The 23,545-nt window shown below is 36.1% G+C and overlaps 2 protein-coding genes across 5 annotated transcripts in view; one reads left to right on the top strand and one right to left on the bottom strand.

Annotated features, from left to right (window-relative positions):
- The window catches only part of LOC106150737 (UPF0415 protein C7orf25 homolog), a 38,558-nt gene that overhangs the window by 9,647 nt on the left and 5,366 nt on the right, over nt 1-23,545 (top strand). The window lies entirely within an intron of this gene.
- On the bottom strand, nt 239-23,284 carry LOC106150739 (uncharacterized). Its single transcript, XM_013523719.2, has 2 exons — nt 23,092-23,284; nt 239-7,620 (listed from the first exon to the last, which is right to left on the bottom strand). The coding sequence occupies exon 2, from the start codon at nt 3,920-3,922 to the stop codon at nt 2,528-2,530; it is 1,395 nt and encodes a 464-aa protein (XP_013379173.2). The 5' UTR covers nt 3,923-7,620; nt 23,092-23,284; the 3' UTR covers nt 239-2,527.

The raw sequence follows: 23,545 nt of genomic DNA, 5'->3' as shown, positions 1-23,545 counted from the left end.
AGAGATGACGCCAAAAAAGACTTATACTGTATGGATAAAATCACTTCACGGGAAAAGTTATTGGCTTTTCCAAATTCAAACATTGAAATTTAAAAGAAAATTTGTTAGATGTTTTAAGTACAATATGTTCTCATTCACATGATGTAGCCAAACCAGTGCATTATTCGTACTTTGATTGTCTCTCAGCACTCTTTTGAAATGACCGCCAAACAAAGTCATTGTAACAAATTGTTTGCCATCAAAGGTGCAATTTTCCTTTTATTGTTCTTCAAAATTAGTTTATAGGGAAATGCTGTAGTATTTTCCATGTTCAGAAATTAAGCAAAAAATTTATCATTACACTGTATATGCAGTGTTCTTTTTCCAGCTGCCAAAGCAAACCGGTTGTATCACCATTAAAAGTAACTTTATCTAAAAAATTTCCTTGTGTTTCTCAACATGTGGTTACAGTTTTTGCTGCCAAAACATACAATATGTTTCTTTGTGGTGATCATCTGTCTGCAGTAAAGGTCCTTGGATTAATCATCCCGTAGAACATTTTATTGAAAACTTATGTTCATTTACTGAAGTGTCAGTTTGCGGTAACGGTAACAGTTGAGAACCAGAAATGAAATAGAACATGCAACTAGATATAGCATACGAGTTCTATTTCTGGACAATGGTAAATAGATGTAATAACAAACATAAAGCTGGTGCCTAGAAGAAAACTGTTTATCTCTAAGGTTCTGGAAGGTGCATCTAAGTTTAAGGCAGTTATTTGGAGCAATTGCCTGTATTGATTGATTAATTGGAATACCATTGTGAAAATGCAAGAAATTTGGTAATAATTAATTTTACGATATAAATCTGAATATATGGGGAGAAATTCTAACTAGCAAAATTAGAGTTACATTGTACATAAAGATGGTTTAGTACCTTGTGGGCTGTGTAAATTTGCAGCAAATTTTCTGATACTGGACGTTTTTTTATGCCATTTTCCTGTCCAAACACAGAAATTCCTTTAGATGCAGATGTAAAATTCTATGTCTGCTTTGAATGCACACTGATATCTCTTTCACTTAAAATTCCTAAAATTAAGTACAGGAACATATACACAAAAAGTCTTTGTATATATCATAGATCTGGAGAACAGATTACAACTTTTATCACATAATTTTAGTTCCTGCAAGGGGTCTGGTGCTGTGCAAGCACATGTTTCTTGAAGTTAACATCCCAATTAATATATGAAAAATATCTCCATGATCTCTCCAGATGTGTGTTTTGGCTTCATGAATCCCCAGCAAAGGAGTATCTCTCTTTTATCTAAATAGGCCCTAATAAGTTTGATGTGGTTGCAGGATTTCCTCTTCATACAGGTTTCCAGTTTAAATTATTCCCAGATTTGATGGATTTGCTAAGTGCTTTTATGCTTCCAATTACAGGGTGCTACTGATAGATTAACTCTACACTCACATGAATGTTTAACAGGTAACAGATTTGAATTGAAAAATTTCCCACAACTCGCAAGATAAATAATCAATCAAACTGTCCAAATATATATATATGTACTCAGTATATATAAAACATGCAGACATGTGACCTGTCATGTGACCTGTCATGGGACCTGAGAACAGTTGTCACCATCATGGCTCCTGTCACTCATACTTCGAATCTCTACAAGTCTCCTAATTTTCATATCCGTCGATACAATTTTTTCTGAACTATACCAGTTTGAGAGATTGACAATTTGAGAGAATTCATAAGAGAGTCACCTAAATGGAGCTCCTGTGCCAGGCCTGGCCAGTTAACCAGATTAATTTAGAGACCATTCTCACAGATATTTAGATTGATCTATCCCCCTGAGGAGTCTCTCTAAGTTGCTGTCAACTTGGCCAGCTTAAATGGTTGTCGCACCTAGTAAAGCTGTTAGAGGGTAATTATCTTTACCCCTAGCTGATTCGGTAGGCGTGACAGACATTTAAGGCCTCTTGAGCTGACAGCAATTGAGCGTGAACCTCCAGGGAGTTAGGTTGATCCATCTGGATCGATCTAAATCTGTGGGAATGCAGTCTTAGATTTGTACGTTGGGGTTTGAGAAAAGGAATACCCCCCCTCCCCTCCCCTCCCCAGATGTTGTTCTTTTATGGCCAGTCTAACTGGTGCAGTACAGAAGCTGTATCACTGGATGTGAAAAGGGAGTGAGTTGCACAAGTCTACTTCCTACAGATCTATATATCTCTTGTAGGTCTCTTGGTGCTTTCGAATAAGCCACCATTTTCCGTTTTGAAAAGTTCCCTTTTAAACTTTAAACATCCGATAATTTGATGTTCACAATTTTGCTATGCTGATAGTACATATGTAGATGTTTAATTATCTATAATCAGAATATGTCCTCATTTTCTTTAGTTTTTGGCAAAGAATAATGCTGTAGCATCACTTAAGTGCATTTGCAATATTCATAATTGGTGGTTAGCAGCAATCCTTGCAGTCACAGCAGATTATACATGAATATTTCAGTAGTCACACCATGTTGAATATTGTCTAAAAATCATATTTCATCTTCCACTGTACAAATAGGCTGAATGCTGGCTGCCTCTACACATCCCGGTGCAGATATATTCCGAAAAAGATCCTTACATTGTGTTTCCATGGCAACATTAGGCCACCCTTCAGGTAGCTCAACAAAGTCACGAGCAGCCATGTTTGCCTCGGAAGGATCGTGTTCTTTAACAGCTTCTCTTTTTGTCCAGCGTTTTGGGACTTGTATCTCACAGTCAACATTGTTATTATTTTTCTTTAAAATTGGACTAGGTGTGAGGGTGACACCCTTGCCTGGTCTGTGCACGTGTACATCTGCCGTAGTGAGAGAACACATACATGGCGAGTTCTGTATGTTGGGCTCTTTCAACATGTTGGAGCTGCGACACACTTCAGTATTGTAAGGCATGTTCCTGTTTGGACTGCCTAAGCATGTATAATTTGAATGTGAACAGCCTAACGTGCAACATTTTACTTCTGGGGACAGTTCACATGTATGATGACCTTGACATTTACCTTCACCTTGATCTGCACAGCTAAGTGAATTTGCTACCAGAGGGCATCCTCTCTGCAGGTCCAGTCTTTTACCATTTGGAGTTGACTTTTTTTCAACTCCAAGGTCGGCATCTGTTGACATGCAAAATCCTTTTGTATCAAAAGAATTCTGACCTTGACCTTGACCTATATCAGAATGTGAGTCTGGTTCCTGTGAATATTTCCTGTCACTGAAACTCCAGTGGACTTGCCTTGGGTTACGGACTGGTGTAATGCTCGTCTCCCCTTCGCCATTTCCTGTCGTTGAATTTACTTGCATGTAGTATGTATTCAGCTTTGCATTCTCACCCGCATCGAGGCGGGGGTCACCAAGGTTAAGGTCATCCTCATAGTTTTCTGAATAGAACGAGCATTCGTCATCGGCATGAATAGATATCTCACTCATTTCAAAATTCCTACTAGCTTCTGTCTCAGTGCTACTGAAGAAGGACTTCCCAACTTCTCCATTTGCTTTGAACTTCCGTGTACGTTTGCTCCCTTTGAATCTTGCCACCATGACAATAATTACAATAATTACGAGAGCTAATAGGGCCCCTATGCTGCTACCAATAGAAACGGGCACATGCCAACTGGAGGTTAAGGCATCTATGCACACGGCACTGGGACTCGTAAAGTTCTTACTGTACACGTCCACACACACTCGATACTGTGTGTTCGCATCTAGGTCATCAATAACGTAACTGGAGATACTGGGCTCCAGTAGAGTACTCTTGATGATTCGTTGACTACCCTCATGCTGGTGACGGACAACGAAGCCTGTGACGGAGTTCAGAGTGTTCACAGTCCATTTTATGTCCAACGATGAGCTGGCGCTTGCCACTACTCTGACATCTGAGAGTATTTGTGACATTGTCAGTCTTTCTCCTGTTGTTGTTACTGTTTGGTGTAATGTTATTCAATGTTTTTTCCCCAAATTTAATTGAATGATAACTTTAAAGTTGAGAAACCATAATGTAAATGGCAACACTGATACTGTTATTACCACTGGTATTGTTACTACCACCTGATAGTCCTGGTGTTGCTGCTGTCCCTGGTTTCACTGTTCCAAGTCTTGTTATATGCATCAACTATTACATCAAAAGTCCTCAAGGTAAAAATTTAATGCTGTAAGCTTTCTCAATTCCCTGTTTGGTATGAAGGCCAACTGGTTCTGAAGTCCTATAATTCACAATTTGCATATGACGTCTTCTGTGAGGAAATAAAACCCATTAGCTTACCAGAGAACACCAGCCGTTTTTGCAAAACATTGTCAACATATCCCTTTACGGACCATTTTTAAGGTCGTGCAGTTAATGAAAGCAATCAATTGTCTGTAAAAATAGTCCTTTGTGTCTGCCTCATGCTCTCCACAGCACAAGCACTCTCAGAGTATTGTTTTGCGATGAGCAGACAATATTCCGAGACGAGACGTAGTTGCTCTTGTTTACAGTCCTTGCTGTGGTTTATTTACCAAGTCAGAGTTACATGTGGAGGGTACTGTAAATACACAAACATATATATGATGTGGAAATAAACAACCTGTGACAGAGATATATCCGCATTTAAACTTTTAATCCCTGATTGACTTCGGGCACTCACTGCATGGATGCACGTGTAATCCGTTCTTAAGTCAAATACAAAAGGCTGCCTGTGATGCTCACAGTCCTAAGTTGGTGGGGACAGCTTACCTTTGAGCATTAAGCTTATGCTGTGGCTATATAATGATTATATATCTGTGCTAAGCTAGCTGTGCTCTAGCAGAACCAATGCTGAATATCATACACAGTGCCGCTCTGTAATCAATCCAGTGCTGAAATGTCAAGTCAGTGTTGCAAATAATCCTCCCAGAAATGAATTTATTGTGCTGATGTCAGAATCTCCCCGAGAATTAAAAATGCAATCAATCCACTGTAATCAGCTTGGAGGTCAGCGTTACTGCTAATAAAGACGTAACTTTGTCATAAAGAAAGGCACAGTGGCAGAGTCAGAGTCTGGAATCCAATAAAAGTGCAACGATTCAAGTATTATGAGGTCCAGCAGTTGTTGTCACACTATCTCAATTACAACTGTGTTATCTTTCTCAACTTCAACTTTCTTATGGCATATGTGACAATTTCCCTGTTGATACTCTGAACCTAGTTCCTGCAAGAGATCCTGCATATCTGTAGTATTTCCCCAATATTGATATTGTGGTATGAATATTCTCGCCAGCCGAGATGGCTAACAGCCTGATCAATCACCACACTGTGTTGTCTCTCAAAGCTGCCTTTTTGCTTGTATCCAGAATCTTTGGTATTGAGTCATGTGTCATGCACTGTAGGGGTTTTTATTTCCACTAAAAAACACATGAACGGTTAACTGTATCAGACAGTATTTCAGCTGCAAGATTTATGTTGTGATGACTTACAATAAATTCTTATCCTCTGTATCCTCCCAGTTTTAATCTGAAACACCATGCACTGCAATTCCAGTCATGCCAAACCTTTGTTATTTCAACCTCGATGAAATATGTGGTTATTAGAGTTTTTCTACAAGTGGAGTACGTATTGCCTCAAGGTTACTACAGCTCTGGCTGACAGTCCAATCTGTATTATTTCTGCCTTATTTCAATATTCATAGCATCATGATTAAAACCTACCCTCAGGGACTCCTTGTTTCATAAATCAAGTGCAGTTCTTGACCCCTAACCATCCACATATGCTGCGTTACTACAACAGCAGTTGTGCCAAGTGTTCACGATGTCGGTCTTATTGAGGTTTCGTACATATATATATATATGTATCCTCCAGGGCGTGCCCTCTCAGCTCTGACTAATTGCAGCACTTAGTCTCCTCCCACTATTTCTATATAGCTGATTACTTCAGAGCTCTTAAAATTATTGTATGATATAACTTGTTGAATGATCATACTGAGAAGTGCAGGCATTTATCAATTTCATCTTTTCTGCGCCACTAAGTCAGTTGTGAGCATTTACAGGACTGTGTCTGTTTTGAGGTTTTTTCTCTCTTTGATTCCATTTAGGAGTGGCAAGCCATCAATCACAGTCTGTAACTACAATCCCTGATGTTTTTCCCCCTTCAGAATGTGGATGTTTACATCTCCTTCATTTCTGTATCATATGGCATGTTTGTTTCCTCCTCTATAATTAACACACCAGATGAATTCCCTTGAAAGAAATAGGTTAAGTGTCTCTTGAATGGTTTCAATTTTTTGTCATACAAAAAAATTGAAATTGTATTTTTGCGAACTGTTCCTGTTTCTGCAAATTATGGATGTTTACTTCATCATTTCATTTTTTGGGGTCTGTGTATCAATTATGCATGTTTTCTATTCCAATCTCCTTTTACTCCAGGATAAAAAATAAATTGTTATATTACTTCCACAGAATGTTTTAGAATATTTGCTGATTAATGTAACAGTCTCTGCAGAATGGTTTTCTGTCCACTCCTAGGGACAGACAGTACGTGTCATCTGTCAAAATAATTTTCTCTCTCTGCCCTAATATCTCTCTCTGCCCTAGATGTTTGCTTCATCTAAATGAAATTGTTTATCTTTCCAGGCTGATTCTCAATACTCTTTATCTCTAGAAAATGTATTTTATTGTCCTCTGCACGATAGAGTTTTCTATTACTCTGAACAGATTGTCAATATACCCAGTTCCTTCTGTAAATCATTCCTGGGGTTCGGTTCTTTATCTGATCTGTGGGAAGTTGACCATACTAACTCACTGCTAATTTTGTGGACTGATTTCATGAGTTGCCTGGATGGTTTCACCATCATCTGAATGTAGTATCTATCTGCTGAATAGTTTTTATTTATTTCTGTATTTTTAGAATTGGGTGGTTAATCCTTGTGAAAATCCTCTGAATTGTCAATCAAACCACAACAGTTTTTTATATGACATAAACCAGTGTCTCATTTTATTGGAGCCAATGCAATCTTTGTTCCTTGTCTGCTCACAGATTTCTATATTATCCAGATGCTTTCTCCTTTTTCTTTCCTCCTAGTTACTTCTCCATCAGTTATACCACTTTAACCAGTGTGTATTTTCTTCACAAATCGAGTGTGTTTCCCTTTTTGGTGGACCAGATATAATATATTAATCTTCAGAATGATTTTGCCATCTCAGTTGCATCTTGTTTTGTGGATTGAATTCATTGATTTATTTCTGTTCTAAATAGTTGACCACCACCTGAATAAATCTCTTTTCCCAAGACTGAATTTTAATTAATACTTCATCTTCACAGACTGAATGTTTTTCCTTTTTCCTCATAAGCCAGAAATTGCACCTAAGTCTTCAGAATATCTCCATCTTTCTTGCATCTCGCCATCTGTTTTCTGGATTGAAGTCTGTGATTTATTTCCCCTCTAAGTAGTTTGCTGCCATCTGAAAATATATTCTCTCTCCCCAGAATGGTTTCTTTATCATCTTGCTTGAGTCATCTCTTTTGAATGAATGGCAGTGACAGATCGTCTGCAGATGAGAACAGAAACAGCAATTTGTGCTGACTCAGTGTTGCTGCTTTCCGATTAATTCTGCCTAATTCTGCCTTACACCTGCTCTGTTGCCTGGAATCACCATTAAAACATCATCATTATTATTAAATATACAAAATGTTGTACAGTATTAAACTTGTTTACTGTCTGTGATGCTTAATTAATTAAATTAGTATCCCAATTACTGTGAATCCTTTAACAATAAATCTGAAACAGAAGTTCAAGTTAATTAATTCCGTTTATTACATTTTTTGGCTTTTCATTTTGAAAAAATAAATAAATAAATAATTATATTTTCCATAGAAATGCAAAAAGATAAAGAATGTTAAATTATTTTGCTCATGTGTTCATAATAATGTCGTTATATTTCCATTTTTGTCTGTCAGCTGTGCTGGTGATATGCGTGTCCATATTGAATAAAAAATATTGTTTGTCTATAATTAATTCCTGATATCAGATATGACACTGTCACGTGACCTTAGAGACAGAGTGACAGATCAATGTTTTGCCACGGATAAAATTGGTGGATTTGAACACTGCCTTTGAGCTGAGCTCACCATTTAGACCTGTAAGTATCAGTCATTTGATAGGTCCTCAGAGACTGGATGATTGAACAGGGTGTACTTCAATAATCCATAGGTCCACTATTCCAACACACTGCTATTCCAATTAGGTGTCCGCTTTGCCAAATATACAGTAAGAGCACAAAGATAGTAAATTAAATGTGCTTCTTTCACAGGAGGCCAGTGCTCCAATTATGCAACTAATACAATTCATTTAAATGCAGCTATTGCATCAATAAACTTTTTCAGAAAAGGAGACCTTCAGAATAGTGGTCAATTTCAGAATAAGGCTCCTTAACTTTTCGGAATAGTAGACCCTCAGAATATACAACTGCCTCAGATTGAACATACAAGGTGGTTATTTCATTTAGTTAGCACAAGTCTTGCTTGAAGAAATAATGGCCAGGTTACACGGACATATTGCACATACTGGATACATCTTTTGCATCAATACAAACAAAAGTAGCAATTAGAGTGATAAACCGTATCACAGTGAATTATTTATTAAAGAAAATGAGATGGTTGTTGTTACTTTGATCATAATATTGTAGCTATAAATAAACTGGAACAATGTGTAGGTTGATGATTGATCTTTACAACAGAAGGTCAATGCCCTTGTCTTTTATCAGACTAGCCAAAAAGAGTCTCAGATGTTCAAATAAAGGTATGTCTTTTAAAATCGTTATTACTTGTCATAAGCTCTAAAATGTGATGTTTATTAACTCCAGAGACAATGTGAAGTTGGTGCCCTTTTAAACTTACCATTTTCTAAAAAAAAAAAAAATGCTGTCTTTTTAGTCCATACTTACAGATAATAATAATAAAAGAATTATTAAATAAGTTCATACACATTCTGTCATAAAAACGTATCAGGGATGTGACTGACGTAGCATTAAAGAATAACTTGTTAACTGAAGCTACTTTAGCCCAAGACTCTTTATTCTTTTATCATATGTGTCTGACTTAAAAATGATATTATATAAAGTATGATGGTATTTCCTTAAAATTTTAATTTACCTCTTTATATAAGATTATCAGTTTTTCAAGATTTATCTGTCTATTCCTAAAAATGTACTCTCTCAGGAAGCCAAATAATTCTTTTATACTTTTGAATCAATATTTTAAAGTATAACTAACGAAAATCATTGTTTTGTGGAAACTAAATCAATTTATTTTGTTTGATTTTTAAAAATATCAAAAAGAAATTAAAGTAAAAAAATCATATGTCATGCACACTGTATAAGGTGCTTGTCGTGTTGTCTAGCTGTTTACTCCTAAGTTGTGATATTTTTTAAAGCTGGGGGTGTATTTTTAAGCCATATAATTGATTTTGTAAAAAGTTTTGGCTAATTGGGAAAAGAAAAACAATCCTTCTACCGGAAACCGTGTTTCCGTACAAGATATATAGGTTGCACTTACAGTACTGAGTACATGGTTCACTGTGTACACATAATACTGATATAATCTGCCTCAGCAAGCTGCGCGATTGTGATTAGCTCACTACAGGGAAACCAGTCAAGCAGCCCAAATTATTGGCTCACCTTAATAACCCCAGTATCAGGGTGAAAGGGGGGGGGGGGAGATTTGCTGCCAACGCTAAGAGCTTAGCTTAAACAGAATCAGATGGCACTCTGTGATGGGTTATATTGGGAAACTGATCATAGTAGGCTGTCTGGTTATTAATTCTCCATGTAAAAGGTCCATATATTGCTTATTTAATAATAATAATAATGATGATGATGATGATGTTTACTGGGTTTTAAAATGACTTTGGAATCGTCAAAATAGACAAAAAAAAAAAAAAAAAAAATCAAAATCGTGCAGTTGCAGATCTGGATTGATTTGATGCAAGCCCAAGGACCTTAATTATAATTTTATATAGAGCTAAATAATACATCTGTTATTAAACAATTGTTTTTATCTTAAGAATCTGTTTTTTTTTTCCTTTAAATTTATTACTATTGGTTTTACAAATTACACTTTTTTGTACCCCTTGGGTGAACAAGAAATGTCTAGCATTTTGTGCTTTACAAAAGTACAAACCTCCGCATGGAAGATGTGACAGTGGGTGCCTATATTAATGAGGTTTTTGATTGATCACAATTTTCGTGATTAATCCCGCAGGTGCAGTACACCTGTTGTGACACCAGGAGAGAGAGAGGTTGTTATTATAGAAAAACTATTTGTGGAAATGTAGGCTCGAGTTACAGCATCCTGTGCTTGGAATGATGTGAATGTTTTGCGTGTACTGTTGTTATTGTTAGTGGTGAGGTGATAATTCTATATAATAGGCCTGTAATAAGTATACATGTAAGCAAGGATGTATAATACATTCCTGATTTAAGTATGAAAAAAAATCAATAGAAATAGCTGTCCTTTGTGTGAGTGGTCTTCAAAGTAACTACACCAATTTTTAATGGAAAAATAGCAACTTTGTAATGTAAAATCTAGTGCATGCATGGAACCGCCTGTCTTGGCATAAAAGGCTTGTTGGAATGCACAAAGGCACTGAATATAATGCGTACTAAACATTGGTAAAATATTTAAAAGCTTTAAGGTACAACGTTACATTTTATTAATCTCAGAAAAGGCATTGTTGGCATATGATAGATGTCAATAATTTATGAGTGTTGGAAGAAAATTGTCAAAATCCATTTTGATGAAATATTTTACAGTAATATATTGAACTGGTACTGAATTTGTTTTAAAACAAGGAAAAAAATGATAAACTAGCATTTTTATCTGTTATTAGTACCACCAGCGTATACGCTGGCGGTACTCATGGTTTTAGTCCCGACCCGTCTCGTACAGCTCCGCCGGCTCCTGCGGCTCCGCCGGCTCCTGCGGCTCCGCCGGCTCCTGCGGCTCCGCAGTCGGGCGCCGGAAACAAGTCACCGTTACCGCTTCTCCTCCTAGACCGCCAGGACCTGTGTCCCCATCTCTTGGATTTAGGTCACATATAATCTCAACTTGAACACCCTGGTTTTTTTGTCTCTGTCGGTGCATTGGCCTGGGCGTGACACTTGTTGAAACGCACCCTTGTCAAAATTTTTGAAAATTCAAGGCTAAATATCTCCCAAACCAAAGGAATTATGGGAAAAATTACTACAGAAGTCTGACCGAAAGTCATATGTGGAGATTCCAAATATGCCCTTTGATATGACTTTTGACCTTTTTTTCAAGGTCAAACAAGCCAAAATTTTCTAAAAATGGGAATTTTCTGCAAAAAAATATTTGTTTGTGCTATTTTTTGGAAACTACACAGATCTAAGCTCTCCTGTTACAGTGAGGGGTTACAATTGGGGACTCCTTTCATCTTTGGGAGTTTGGGGTCAATCGGTGCATTTCCACGGGAGAAGCAGCCATTAGATACCGAAACTGAAAACTTGCCTTAATTCTGGAATGGTAAATGCCAGAGACCTTTTGTTCATCACACTTTGTAGAACTTGTCAAGTGCAATACTGGAGGTGGTGTCCATTTTTTTGTTTTCGATATGGTTTAGGCATTGCGCTATATCAGAAATTACAACATCACAATATTCAGTGGGGAAAATGTTAAACATTCCAAAACTGGCAGAGATACGCCCATAGTTACTATTGAACTTGAATAGGAAGTTATATACAAGTAATCTAACTGTGACCTTTAAATTGACCTTTGACCTACTTTTCACCATGAACTGAACTTTGCAAATTTTCTAGCCCTTATATCTCCAAAACTGGCAGAGATACACCCATAGTTACTGTTGAACTTGAATAGGAAGTCATATACTGGCATTCTTATTGTGACCTTGAAATTGACCTTTGACCTACTTTTCAACATGAACTGAACTTTGCAAATTTTCTATCCCTTATATCTCGAAAACTGGCAGAGATAGGTCCAAAGTTACTATTGAACTTGAATAGGAAGTCATATACTGGCAATCTTACTGTGACCTTGAAATTGACCTTTGACCTATTATTTATGATGAACTGCACTTTGCATGTTTCCTGGCCTTCATATCTCCAACATTGGCAAAGAAATGCCCATAGCTACTATTAAACTTTTATAGGAAGTCATATACTGTGACCTTGAAATTGACCTATGACCTACTTTTTACCTCAAACTGAACTCTGCATATTTTCTTGCCCTTCATATCTTCAAAACTAGCAGAGATCTGCCTAGTGTTGTCCCTAGGTTTTCTCTTTTGTCAGCATTCCGGTATATGCATTACTGATAATGCATTTCAAGGAAAACCAATAGGCCTTTTGTCTAGAAAATCACAGGAGTGATCAGTGTTAGGAAAATACAGGTTAATTAGGACATCTCCTTGATTGGACCATTTTAACTGTTATGTTTTTTTGATTTTTTTTTTTCATATTTTGAGAACTCTTGTTTATTGCATTTTATAGAGCTTGTCAAGCACAAGACTGGTGGTGGTGTCCATTTTTTTTTTTTTTTTTTTTTTTTTGGGGGGGGGGGGTCCATACGAATGCGCTTACTCCAGCTGGTGGTACAATATCCAGAGGCGGTATCGCCTCTCTGATCCTCTAGTTGTATTAGTGGGCTATTGGGCAAATTTATCGGGAATTTAGGAAGACCAAAAAGTCATAATACATTTCAGTTCTTTTTGTTAATTAATACCGACAGCTTGGCTGCATGTATATGACCCTGTATAATACCCTAAAAATGAAGTTTCATCTTATGGAAAAAAAAGAAACAGAAATTCATACTGATGCATATATAATTTGTCATCATGAAAGTTAAGGCCTTTTTCTTCTTTCACGGAAATGAAAAGTGCGCATGACAAGAACAGTGCGCCACAGGGGTCATTGTAGCCCTCTGGTGCTTACCATTGTTACTTCAGTTGTTTGGTAAGGTTATCAAGAGTCATGACTATGATTTTTCCTCTGTAGTTAACACCTTCTAATGCTATGTGTTAAGTAGGTGAGACAGGTTATTTCATCACCTTCCTAGATAATAATTACACAGTTTACCATGTCTTACACTAAGTACGTATTCAGACTTTAAGACAGGTAAAAAACGTCATTTGATCTGACAAGTGTGAAAATTCTGTCAAACTTTAAAAACAAAATCCATCAAACCAAAACAAAACTGTAGAAATACTGCAAATTATTTGATGTTTTACTGTTTTCATGTTTTTTTTAATCATTTTCAGTAATATAAATAGACAGAGATGTGTTTTCCATGTAGATGAATTTCATACTATGCAACATTTTTAAGAGAGAAAAAGACATTTCCATACTTTGTTACTTAACTTATCTGTACTACATGTATTTGTCATATATTTGATTGGGTTATTATTATGCATACATACATACCATACATACACGTAATTTACACAACAGTGAAGTGCGTTTTGTAGTAACTTGGTGTCGTATCATAAAAAGTATATGCTAGAAATTGTAATAGTGCTTTGTAAGTTAAAACATTCCATGAAATCTTTCCTAACAAATATGTTTTGCATGGGTACTGTAATTGAAGGCACCTGTGATGGAACAGTTTAATTGTAACAATAAATTTAATAAAATATTAACATTTATTTTTGTTATTTGAGCTTCAGATATCCTAGGTTACTCAGTCACTGCCTCTCTCTGGACAGCACACTGACAACTTTCAGTCTACATGCGATAATTTTTAACACCTAATCAGACAAAAAGGCTTTTGTGCATTCATCAAAAAACATATGACCCACATCTTGTACAATTTAGAAATACTTTATTCATAAAATGATTTTTTTTATTTTACCGATAACCCACTCAACATGATTTCTGAGCTGGGTGTATTTTCCTCTTCGTGTGTTGCTGTCTTTGTAATTTGAACCCCAATAGTACATGTGGGTAATACCTGGTTACGAGTAGTCATGAAAGTTCTTGAATTCCTGGTAAATAGTAAACCCTGTACAAAACTGAACAGCCCTGGTTTTTTCATTCACAGATTTTAGCAATTCATGAGGGTCTGAATACTGCATACAGTAGGAATGGTCGACTTCTGACATCTCCTTTTGCATTTTTAGACATTTCATTTTCACTAACATGCAAAGGCTGTTTTGCCAAAGCCCCCCCCTTCCCCCATTAACTGACCTTTTTTTGGTTTTAATTTAAATATCCTTAGTCTGCTAGTGATTTAGGTTTTCTTTCTGCCTACGAAAGGTTCTTTGCAAACCCAGTGCCCTGTTTTTGGCCCAAATCTTCCTAGCTTCCCTTTCTTTCCAGCTCTACCGATGTTGTCTACGCATATTTTTCATTCTAACAGGTCTGTTAGGAACTTATAAAATTCAGAGTGTCGATATTGCTTTTTTATAGCAGTGGGACTTACACACAGCACATAAACCCTGGCACAGTTCTTAGTATCGCTACAAATATTTCAACACAGCAAGGACTCACTTTCCCACTGTTCAATTTCCCCAGGGGAAGATGAAAAAGGCCTTTAGAGTTCATCATGATTGAGAGAGTAGCATCTAGTGGTGGGAAATAATGAAACACACAAAGTGATTTTGTCGTTATCTTTGTTGAGAATTAAGCTGACTAATTGACCATTTATCCTGATAACTGACCAAAGAGTGGACACAGGGCCGGATATGAATCTGTTGACATTTGAATCTGTTTTTCACTCAATGTCTGAATTGATGCCAATTCAGTAGGATGGCCTTCATAAATGGGGATACCTAGCTGCTGTCTCCTGGCGCGACACTCAGTAATTTGGGTTTAAAGCAGGGGAAGAACTGATATGGGTGTGTGAGATATTGCTGCTATATTATCGTCTCATATGGCAGCTAGCTGGGCTGCATCATTCCTATGCTGGGGAGGTGAGAATTTCTACATCCAGCATTTTCCATTTCCTGGCGCGCGCATACACACACACACACACACTCACACACACACACACACACACACACATAAATGAAATCTTTAAAAAATGCCAGGTATTATTGTATGCTGCATTGAGATGTACCGGTAGTTCAGTATACATACATGCATATTAAGAACTAGACCTTACTTTTACTTTACTAAAACTACTACAGAAATTCTTTATAATTCCAAGACTATCTCAACTTTTCATTTTTAACCCATTCAAAACACTTCAAGCAAACAAGATTTTAAGATTGTCAAAAAAGTCAATTTGTTCAGCATAACAGGTACTTACCTGCACTTACCTGCCCCTGTTTTCTGTTTTGGGCTGGTATTTTAATATTATTTTCAATATAAGCAATCCAGTTTCAATCTAAACACTTCATGTTCAAGTCAACAAAATCTTGCCAGTTATAAATTTACATCTCTGTGTGTACTTTACCTTTTGATTTAGAATAGGAACAATTGCCCAGTATACAAATGTATCTGTCATCTGATTTGTCTTGTTCTTTCTAATCTTCTTTGAAATTTCTGGGAATGCAGCTACAGTGGAAATGTATATTTCACAGAACAAGCTGCGATCATTTAGACTCATTATTCTTCACATTTATTTCATGTTGCCATGACAACCATGTCAACAAAGCCTGGATGATATGCAATTAAGCTCAAACACTTCACGTCATCTGTTGTATTAATGCTGGATTATGTTTAATCTAGTTTATCTCTGTCTCTGTCATAATTACATAATACATTCAAACGCTCACTCATACAAACATGCGCACATGCGTGCATGACGCACATACTTTGTGCTTCTTATTGTCCAACTCGCTATCATCAGAAATGAAATACTTCTCCTGTCAAAGCAGTCTCACTCTCCCAATTGTCTGAGAATGTTGCCATGGCAACTGATAGTTGTGCCATCTAGTAACTCATCCAATATAAGACTCTAGAGGCATTGTCCGCGTAGCTCGAGAACGAGAAATGATACAAACTTATGTAGACCTGAGGTTGGCAGCGTAAAAAAAAAAAAAAAAAAAAAATCAAATTAACATTACCAGCAGTAAGCAGCTGTATTTGCCCAGTCAAACTCTCACTGCTTCATCAAACATATCCTACCTTTAATGCCTTTAAGTTATTATGCATGTTCTCCTTGAGTTATGTACACTTGCAGGGTAGAAGTGATGTATATATTTTCTCTTTTTTTTGTTAATTGTTCAAAGGTGTTAAAGGGGATTATGATAGATACAGGAGTACGAGACGGGTTTTGACAAGCATTCGTAACACATTGGTTAATTTGTTTTGATTTGTGTCACTACCTATACTGTATAAGATCATGTCAGAGTTTTTATGTTCTTTTTTCTGGTTTTTAGAATCAGTGCATATCTTTACTATAAACCATGTAGTTTATATGACATTGTAGCAATTAGAAAAACAAGGAAGCTTAAAGAGAGAGAGGGAAAAGAGAGAGAGAGAGAGAAGAATAAGAAAGAATGGAGATGGGAATGATGGAATAGAGAGACAGAAAAAAAATGGAGAGAGAAAGTGAAAGAGGACATTGATGAACTAAGATCTAGAATCAAATTTTTGTATTATTTATTGTTTGATTTTATTCCCTAAGTTTTATTTATTTATTTATTTATTTATTTATTTATTTATTTATTTATTTATTTTTCATATTACATTTTATGTGGTAAGAGGTTGTGTTATCATCATTCCTAACTATACAGACACACACCTTGGGGGGGCGGGGGGGGGGGGGGAGGAGAGGGGGGTATTAACTTGCATCACACGTACATCCTACATGCTGGCCTTGTCTTTTATTTGCACTCAATTTGATAGGGTTTTAACTTATAATTTCCCAAAGGATGCTTTTCCTCCATGAGGTATCGACAGCATGCGTGTTACCACAGAAAGCTTTTCCTGGAATATTTGAATATTTTTGTTTTGCAAGTCAAGTTTAAGATCCAGTGTCATATGCCAGTAGGCATGGCTGCCAACTTAAATAGTTCTGTCACTTTTTGGCTGAGAAAAATAGAAAATGTTGTTAATAAGATATTGAATTTTCTCATTTTCAAGGATGTTAGATATGGTAATAAAAGTTTTGTTAAGTTAATTTTTTAAGCATAACAATGGTCATTTTACTCACTTTACTTGAAGATTACTTATACTTATTACTTATTACTTATATATATATATCAGAAGTGTAACTATGGACTCCATATAAAGAGTCTGTCCACCCTCACATCACCAAATTTAAAGGAAAAATATCTACAAGGTCCATGAGAACCACCCCTATTGAAATGCCAACTTGACAAGTAAATATATTTCAAGAGGAAAAATTTGAGTACATCCCCAAACTTGCACGAGGCATGATATAAATTAATGAGGCAATTAACCTGTAGAAAGAACTGAGAACAGAGATAAATGCGACTTCATGGGAGGAGATGGCTATGCTCTAATGAATCAGAAGGCTACTCCGTACTAACCCATGTTTTGATAAAGTACTAGTAATTTTTGCATTCTTGTGATTATGGGGGAATTTAACTACCGGTACATCTAAGTAAGATGCTCATTTTTATTTTGCTGATTTGCTCTGTAAATTTTTTCAAATGAAGTTTGCTCTGTCTCTCTCTGTCCTAGTTACAGCACATGTAGGTATTAATGAATTGGTGAAAGGCATTAATGTAAAAGGTATTAATAAATTGACTGAACAAAAGCTGTACTGATGACCTGGCCATGAAAAGAAAAAGAAAAAAGACAAAAAAAAAAAAAAAATATAGGCTAAAATCACACTTTGATTAAAACATCTTATCAGTATGACGATAAATATTAAAGACACACTATTTCAAACATAATTTCTATATTCTCTAAATACCTACAAGTATATGAAACTCCTGGTTTAAATGCATCTTTAATCATTGGTTGTGCAAGGAAAGGAAATGAACTTCCCCACATGGTATCCATGACTGTGTGCCGTAATTTCCCTGTGGAGAGCTTTCAGCCATGATGTGGTGACAGCATGCATATTATTGCCACAGAGGCCACTGGTAAACTCGGTCAGAACTAAGGACTGCCAGGGGCATTAAATTGTTTGTTTTTATTTATATATATATTTTTAAAATTACAAGTAGTTTTTTTATGATGCTGGTGATTACTTAAGTCTTCCCCTTTCTCTCTCTCTCTCTCTCTCTCTCTCTCTCACATTCTCTCTCTCTCTCTCTCTCTCTCTCTCTCTCTCTCTCTCACACACACACACACACACACACACACACACACACACACACACATTAACAGATAAAGGGTAAACTGCCATTATGACAGTAAGATGATCAAACTGACACTTCTGCTTACAGACTTTGGCATCATCATCTTCTTATATATCCTACAAAATCTCTTTATCCATTTGTTTCAACAAAAAAGAAGACCAGTGACAAAGAGGTCTATTCATTTTCATTATTGACAGCTAATGTGTGGTATAGATTACCGTTACAGTACAAGGACCTTAAGTTCACATTTTCACAAATTATATGGACTTAATTACAAAAGAAAGCCATCCTAATACAAGGCTGTCAGTCCTGCATCACAAGAAAATGTACAAGGATTCTTGTGAAAGGGTTCTAACATGAATTCATAAATTCTTGTCTGTTGAGTGACAAGGATGAAACTGGAGATGCCATCTTAAAAAGCAAATATTTCAAATTTTTAGTGACATGAAAGGGTAAAAATATGTCCACTGAAAATTTCATTAAGGTTCAGTGCCTTAATTTTCTGGAGTTACAGCTCAACTAAGGGGCTGAAAAAGTCCACTTTTTCAAAAAAAAAAAAAAAAAAAGGGGGGGGGGGAGGTGGAGATTAAAAGACCCCCCTCCCCCCGCCCTTTGGGATTGATGGATACAGCTACATGTAGTCCTGAATATGATTTACATAGTTACCTGTAATGGTGCCTTGAAAATTAGAAAAAAATGAACTATAATAGTAAAAGACATTGTGTTAAGTGAAGGTGTCATTAATTGGCTAAGCACTCCAGGTGCTAACAGGTGACCATAGTGATAATTGCGATGTGGACCCTGGATTCAAAATTTATGGCAGTCACAAAACATTTTGTTCTACCAGATTCATTGATCATGCCACATTCACAGACATATTACCTCATTAGCCTTTGCTAATACTACTCTATCTTTGGCTACATTCACAACCAAAGGTGATCCGCAGATTAACAGACCCATGGATCAAATATGGCCAACCCACTTGAAAGCTTGCTGTCTAATTCCTGTGGGGAATCTATTCAGTGTTTATTAGGGGATTTGCAGCGAGCTTTCAATATTGGGTTGGCCATATTTGATCTACTAATCTGTTAGTCCGCAGATTAAATTATTGTGAATGTGGCCTTTTTCTAGTGCCTTTTCCCTGTATGAAATCTGCAATTAATTGCTAAACTGAAGCTTTAACTGCTAGTTTAACAGGCATTGTTCGTGCTGATTATGAGCTCTGCTCTGCAGGAACAGCTTCTGGCTCTGAAATAAAGTCTCTAGAAAGTTGCTTCCTATTATAAATGTTCTGGTTTTAGCAACAGCAAATTAAAATTCACCCTTCAGAATTATTGGTGTCATACGCAAATAAAGCAATAAAATTATACAGGCCTCATAATTAAACTATTTTCAAAATAGCAGTAGTGTACCTTTGACAATTTCCAACACATATAGAATGTACCTAACAGTTAAGTAATTGGATCAATGGTTTGCGCCATAAAATTGCAGTTCGAGTCCTTAATTTGGCATTGGCAATAACAAAACCAAGGTTTGAGATCACAAATGACTAATTCGTTAATAATAGTTGGTAAAATAGAAAAGTCATTCCTGCAGCTGCTGCTGAGAGAGCTGCTGCAATCCTATCTTAGTTAACTGCCTGATAAATCTTTTACCCATGACCATTGGAAGAAACTTAAGGCTTTTCAATGGAGTGTATCATATTTATACTTTTACTACTTTTTTGTGTTTAAGGCAGTGTTCAGGTACCCTCTACCAGGGTGGCTGATATTATAGGCACATTTTCCATATTTGCACCCTGTAACTTTTGGCCAGTTGGAAGCAATTAAATCTGCAAATGCGCAGATGGTATTGTACCTGTTCTGTGGGGATCTACTACAGGAGATTCCTCAGTTAACTCCAATCTGAAGTAACAAGCTATTCAGAAGGGGCTATCTTTATCTGTCACAAAAGAGTATGTGATTAATATCAGAGCAATTAACTGTCTTGATTGCTGTCAAGGGACTTGACTTGGGCCTGTTAAGTGGCATTGCATGAACAGTCATGCAAAAAAATTACCAGCCATGTTGTCATCCTTGAGATTTCCTTACTTGCTAACAGAGAACCAAATGACCATTTATCTTAAGAAATATCTGTGGATATCTTGTGAAAAATCAATCTATGGCCCTGGTAGAAGGTAGTGTTTAGGCATATTATATTATATCATAACTAGAAAAGCACTCCCAGAGCGCCTCCACCAAGGCAGCAATTTTTAATCATTATTGATGGATTATTGATCCGGATCACCACCAAATCATCTGTATTTTGGCCCACTTCTGACAGTTCCTGAAAATTTCATCAATTTATTTTTGATTATTTATTATTGTTTGATTATTGATCCAGATCACCACCAAAAACTAATCACTTCTACATTTACCCATTTCTGACCTACCCTGAAAATTTCATCAAAATCGGTCCATAACTTCTTGAGTTATGTTGATGATTGATTTTTGATTATTGATTATTGATTGATTATTGGTCCAGATCACCATCTCTTCCTTGGCGCACTTCTGACAGTTCCTATAATTTCATCAAAATTGGTCCGTAACTTTTTGGGTTATGTTGATGACAAACAGACAAACAGGGGTGAAAACATAACCTCCTTGGCGGAGGTGCTCTAGACACTGTTCTTTACCTCAGCCAAATATTGGCTATGCTTTCATTGGTGTTGGTATGTTAGTGGCCATTGTATCTAATATATCTCTCCATCACTTTCAATGAAATGTTAGAGATCCACAGTTACCCAGGAGGGAAGGAAGGAATTAGGGGTTGCAATTTCAAGTGAATCCCAGTCTCCCTTTATTATCTAAAATAATTTCTACCACTTGCATGGACAGTTGTTTGAGTTTGAACAGAGGCAGATGTAGAAGTATTTTCTGATATACTTTCAAATTATCTTTGTTGATTCATCCTCTTTTTTTGACTGTCTTCCAACAGAAAAAATTATGTAAACTTGAAAAATTCTGACCGTCTTCTGTACATGTAGGACCCAGAAGGCAGCTTCTGTCCACCCCTGTCTAATGTAAGAATACAGCCATGCATCTTGTTTGTGCATGTGCCTGAGCTTTATTTCAGACATGAAATCGTACTCCACTAATCACCTTAGCCCTGGCTCTTCTAATTATGAACAGAAGCTGTTATTTCTGATCCTTTTTAATCTAGTTCTTCATTATGTTGCTCATCAAGGACATATATATTTACATGAAGACGTCACCACCAACCTATTTCCACAATGGTTATGTCATTTCTTTTCTGATGAAAGTTGATATCATTTTCAGCCCAATCTACTACAGAAGATTTGTGTTGTAATAATAAAGATGTATATCCAGGGTCACAGGAATACTGCCTGCAGTTCTATTTAAAAAGCATACAATGCATGCCAGACCTGACTAAACTGGCCAAAAATTATTTCCTGGAAATTTCTACAATTTTCACTGAATCACTTTTTAGGTACTTGTAATTTCAATCCAAAACTGTTCAGTAAATTGAGATCTTACATGTATAAACTTGATTGCAAGTTCTAAATTTTTTCTGCAAGTGTAATTTTCCCATCTTCATTACATCAGTGACTAAAAAATAAAGATTATTTCCTGGAAATGAAAACAATTTCCCTTATTTACTATCAAGGCAATTTCAGTCTATAATTCAAAGAAAAGAATGGTCTTCTATAATCTGACCTTGTTTTAAAGTTCTAAATTTAGTTCTCTTTTAACAACTACAACTGAAATTCACCATCTTCATTTCTTAAGTTACTGAAAATTTAGAAATGTAGTATAACTTTAAAATGAGTTTGTAATATATAGTAATTTAGCAAGTGGGCATGGTGCACTGTGGGTATTTAAAAAGAAAAGAGGTGAAATTTCCAACAAAATTATTTTTATGCTTTAAATTTGAGGTGGTCTCTTTTATGTAGCACATTCTGTTGTTTGTGCCTTGTATTAAACTTCTCTTGTGAAGCTTATTTGGAGGAAATTAATTTACACAGAAAATTAGACAAAGTTATGGAACACTTTCAAATGAAAATACTTAATATTTATAGTTAAACACATTGATTTTCTACCAAATTTACTTAAAAACTTAAATTAATATAGTGATACAATTTCAAAAACCAACTTAGAAATCAACAGTATCGATTGACAGATTGGTTGACACCCGTGGCATGTCTTTTTAAAAACAGTCAAGTCCTTCAAAAGTCAGATGTAAATTTGGTGGATTGTACTTTAACATTCATTCAATTATCTTTGAAAATGCAGGAAGATAACCAACCCTTGCACACACCTTTTAGTCTTTCAAAAATCAAATCTAATATTCCACTAAGGTATATATGTGTGAACTAGTATGTGTACAAGTAGTAGGGCCTGTCTAACTGAACTACTCATAGCTAATTGCTAAGAACGACTGATAATTTTAACAGTAAATTATTGAGCTTGATCCACACACCTAAGTATAGGCAAGCCCATCTAGCATTTAGAGTGGGAAGTTCTTTTGTAAAGCTGATTAATTTACAGTGAAGCTTGTTGTTTTCTAATTACTCTGGATCATTTTACCTTCAGGATTTAGATCCAAGAATTGCGGGTTACTAACCTTAAATTTACACGCATTGATGCCATACTGTATTGTTTAGGATTTAAATTATGCACTGTAACAGTAAGGTATTTGGTACATTTTACATAAAACTAAATTAACGGTTGAGCTGATACAGTTTGAGTATATAGATTAAATGAATATTGTGATAAGTAAATTCCCAGATGTTTTCTCCATGTATTTTTCGCCTGGAAAAAAATCACTCCCAATTATGCACAGTAGCATCATATACTGTTTCCTTACCTGACTGTGAGAATTGTGCATTCTCTCGATAGCCAATTTCAGAACAATGTGTTTTACAGATGTTGCGGTGTGCCGCCATTACCACAAAGTCTGTGAATGTGAACAACAAGGCCATGCAATCCAGGAATGGAGTTGAGGCCCTCTAAGAGAAAAACACGCATTATATGCCGACCAAATAAAATATTCTATTCTAGTCGATTATGGGATGATTATGAATCAGTGAACGGTGAAATGAGCTTATCCCTGGAATGTTACATGATAGCAGCATTTTGTGTAATGATAAAGTGAGGCATTCAGTGGTGAAATATTGACATATTAATATGTGGTATTCTCTGCTTGGTAAGAATTTTTATTGAGAAAAAAGCTTGCCATGATTAAAAAGTTAATTAACCCTTTTTCAGTTGCTCTCCTTGAGATCAGCAAAAGAAAAACATTTTTGCCCCCCCCCCCCCCC

Source organism: Lingula anatina, chromosome 5 (genome assembly GCF_051362555.1).
Source record: "Lingula anatina isolate TDL-2025a chromosome 5, LinAna3.0, whole genome shotgun sequence".
NCBI lineage: Eukaryota > Metazoa > Brachiopoda > Lingulata > Lingulida > Lingulidae > Lingula > Lingula anatina.
The sequence above is the reverse complement of the archived record's forward strand: the minus strand, read 5'-3'. Positions and strand labels throughout refer to the sequence as shown.

Excerpts from the sequence above, each read along its gene's own strand:
- LOC106150739 (XM_013523719.2), bottom strand. The coding sequence starts at position 3,922 with ATGTCACAAATACTCTCAGATGTCAGAGTAGTGGCAAGCGCCAGCTCA.